The sequence below is a fragment of the Vigna unguiculata genome, chromosome 10 (genome assembly GCF_004118075.2).
Source record: "Vigna unguiculata cultivar IT97K-499-35 chromosome 10, ASM411807v1, whole genome shotgun sequence".
Lineage (NCBI taxonomy): Eukaryota > Viridiplantae > Streptophyta > Magnoliopsida > Fabales > Fabaceae > Vigna > Vigna unguiculata.
In genome coordinates this window covers 26,814,381-26,818,007 of record NC_040288.1, presented here as the reverse complement: position 1 = coordinate 26,818,007, position 3,627 = coordinate 26,814,381, and the positions used below count along the sequence as shown (strand labels likewise).

The 3,627-nt window shown below is 38.7% G+C and overlaps 1 protein-coding gene across 1 annotated transcript; it reads right to left on the bottom strand.

Moving 5' to 3' along the window:
- Positions 1–1,873: 1,873 nt before the first annotated feature.
- On the bottom strand, positions 1,874–2,383 carry LOC114165470. Its single transcript, XM_028050087.1, has 2 exons — positions 2,192–2,383; positions 1,874–2,116 (listed from the first exon to the last, which is right to left on the bottom strand). The coding sequence occupies exons 1-2, from the start codon at positions 2,381–2,383 to the stop codon at positions 1,874–1,876; spliced, it is 435 nt and encodes a 144-aa protein (XP_027905888.1).
- Positions 2,384–3,627: the final 1,244 nt, after the last annotated feature.

The following is a 3,627-nucleotide window of genomic DNA, read 5'->3' as shown; positions in this document are numbered from 1 at the left end:
GGAGAAGAGTAAAAAAGAAGGAGTGCAACTGGTTGCATGCCAAGAGGCCTAATATTCGTGGTCTTGTCAACTTTGCCACCATTATTTACAAAATTGCCACTCTACCACTCAAAATTACAAAAATGCCACTACTGGGCCTTAAATGTTGGCCCATTCACTCAGATGACGTGGAAATGATGTGAAAATGATGTGGCAACTCTCTTCAACTGAATATTGATGTTCAAGCTCCAAAATTGCTTCACCCAAATACCTAAAAATAATTAAAAATGAAAATTAGGCCATGATGAAGGATTGACCTCAATCAAGGATGGAGGCACATGCTTAAGAAGACTAAGCATGTTTAGAAAGGAAGTTCACTAATCCTTCATCCCTTTCATTTATGCTTGTTATTTTTGATTCCCTAAGTTGACTTAGTTGAATAAACTTTAGTTGACTTGTTGACCTTTGACTAGGTTTGACTTGTTGACTATAGTTGACTTGACTTAAGCCAACATGCTAATCTATGTTTATTTGCTTTGTAGGTTAATTAGGAGTAAGAAAGCAATGCTAGGTGGCACATGGTGATTGGGGAGCATAAATAATGTGGAGGAGAGAGTAAAGCAAAGGCATAAAGCATAAAGAAAAAGGCATAAAGCAAGTGTACCTATGTACCTTTGGTCTCCTTTGTTTTTAGCACACTATGGCCACTTTCTAGAGACATATGAGACACATTCTTGGTCTCCTTTTGTCCTAGAACGAAATTAGCCTTGCACCCTGTTGACCAGAATTCCCCACCTGAGCGAGACACTCAAGCAGAACCTGCACTCGAGTCTCTATAAATCTCGCCTAGGCGAGCCTGGCTCACTTGAGCGAGACTTGCAGACGCTGACACTATTTTACGCACGCAACAACACCAAATGTACCTAATTTACACACCCAATTCATACCAATTTAGTTTGAAAACATGGTACCAATAATATAAGCATAATTTAACGTAATATAGGCCCCCAAACCCCAAATTTGCACAATAGCAGCATACTCAGCGCAAAATTCCATCATGTTCATGCAATTAGGTAGGAATCTCAATAAAACAATACCAAAACACCCAAACCCCAAATTCACCTCACATGCAACACGAAACCCATAGCATATAATCATCAAATTTATGCAATATGATCAAAAGCATAATATTATGGGTTTAGCTCCCCTAACCTGAGATTTTCCTTTGCCTAGCGTTTGAATTACGTGTCTCCCCTTGAACCCCAATGTCCTCTCTTTGATTATTTCCCAATTCAACTCTCAATTTCCTCAAACCTCACAATTCACACTAAATTTTCGAATGCATTTACCTAGGCCACAATCATAGATGCCAAAACCCCTCTTCTCACACCTACTGCTAGGGTTTTCTCCACCCTTTCATATTCAGCCCACAACTAATTTTAAGCAAAAAGAGTTAAATCTGGCTCACCAAGGTTTGAACCTGACCATACCAATGTCAAATTCAATACACAGCCATCCAAGCAACTCATCTTTAGTGATAATTCACATAATTGTATAATTATGTTAGCACTCAACATATTCATTCATATTATTAAAATAAATAATAATCAAACAACACAAAAATGGCATACATAGGACTTGAACCCAAGTACTCTCACACAATCAAAGTACTCTCAACCACTTGAGCTAGTACCTTTCCACATCATACTAATCAATATTTAATGCCATAGAAGCTCCCACTACCCGCGTTTATTAATTAATTAATTATTTAATTAATTAATTTTCATGGTTCTTACATTCGTCCTTGAAAATAGAACTTACCAGCAAACAAGTGAGGATAAGACTTCCTCATGAGATCCTCCATCTCCCAAGTCATCTCCTGGGTTGCCTCGTCCTAAAGAACCTTCACAGTTCGAATCTCCTTCCCTTTGAGTTGCTTGACTTGGGAATCCAAGATTTTCACTGGTTCAACTCCCATAGTCAAGTCCTCGCACACCTGAACATCATCCTGCTTCAGCACATGAGTAGGATCTGCTACGTACTTCCTAAGTTGTGATACATGGAAGATGTTGTGCAGATTTGCCAAGTGAGGCGACAAAGCAATCTCGTATGCCACTGGTCCGATCTGCCTCGAAATCTGATACGAACCGATGAATCAAGGGGTCAACTTCCTCGACTTCAGTGCTCTCCCAATACCTGCTGTAGGTGTAACCCTGAGAAACACATGGTCACCTGCCTCAAACTCAAGCGACCTTCTCCTCTTATCTACATAGGATTTCTGCTGACTCTGAGTTGCATGCATCCGATCCTGTATCACCCTCACCTTTTCAATAGTCTGCTGTAAAAATCTGGCCCAAGCACCATAGAATCTCCATCCTACTGCCAACATAATGGTGTCCGACATCTCTTGCCATACAGTGCCTCGTATGGTGTCATCCCAATACCGGAATGGTAGTTGTTGTTATAAGTAAACTCCACTAATGGCAACATATCACTCCACATCCCTAGGTGATCCAGTACACATGTTCTCAATAAGTCCTCCAGGGACTATATTGTTCTTTCAGACTGCACATCTGTTTAAGGATGATATGTTTAGCTCATTCTCAACTGAGTGCCCAAGGCATTCTACAGTGACTGCCAGAATCTCGATGTGAACCTTTGATCCCTATCTGATATGATACTCGCAGGCACACCATGTAACTTAACTATCTCCTTGACATACAACTCTACCAGTTTATCTAGAGACATCTTCTAATTGATTGGCAGGAAGTGAGCGCACTTCGTTAGTCTATCCACTATTACCCAGATGGAATCATGCCTTCTCACTGACCTTGGCAGGTGTGTAACAAAATCCATGGAAATGTTGTCCCATTTCCACTGAGGAATATTAAGAGGCTCCAAAGTACCACCCGGCCTCTGATGCTCGATCTTCGATTTTTTGGCACATTAAGCAAGATTGTTGACAAAGATTGATTAAAAGATTTTGATGATGATAAAGATGCTGAAGAAAACAATTGAAGATATTGAAAACAATATAGTTTATGTTTAAAGATTCTTATTATAATAGACTTAAATTTTTTCTAGTTAGGTGCTTTTTCTAGTTAGGTGCAAAATTGTTAGAACAACCGCCAGCTCGCAACTCCTCTGAGAGAAACTCATTTTTTCTAAAAATCAGTATGGTAATCGATTACCAACTTATAATAATCGATTACCAACTCAAAAAATTCTATTTTTCAAAACCTACTTAAGATAATCGATTACCACGAATGGTAATCGATTATCACTGGCAGTTATAACTTGGCTCTTAAAAAACGACTTGAAATAATTGATTACCATTTCTGGTAATCGATTACCACTGGCAGTTATAAAAATATTTGTTCAAATTTGTACATGAGATAATCGATTACCATTTTGGGTAATCGATTATCCTTGGCAGTTTCAGCTAAACTCTTCATTTCTAACTCAGCCTGCGAAAACCTTTTTAAATAGAACTCAGTTTCCAAACTTCAAACTACCTTTTTAAGATTCAGAGTTCTTGTGCTGTGACGGCAAAGTGTTACTCTGTGAGATTCTTAAAAAATAGTTTTGAAAAGCCTAGTGTGAGTGAGTGATAACTTTTTCTAAGTGAGTTCTTAGAAGATTGAGTGA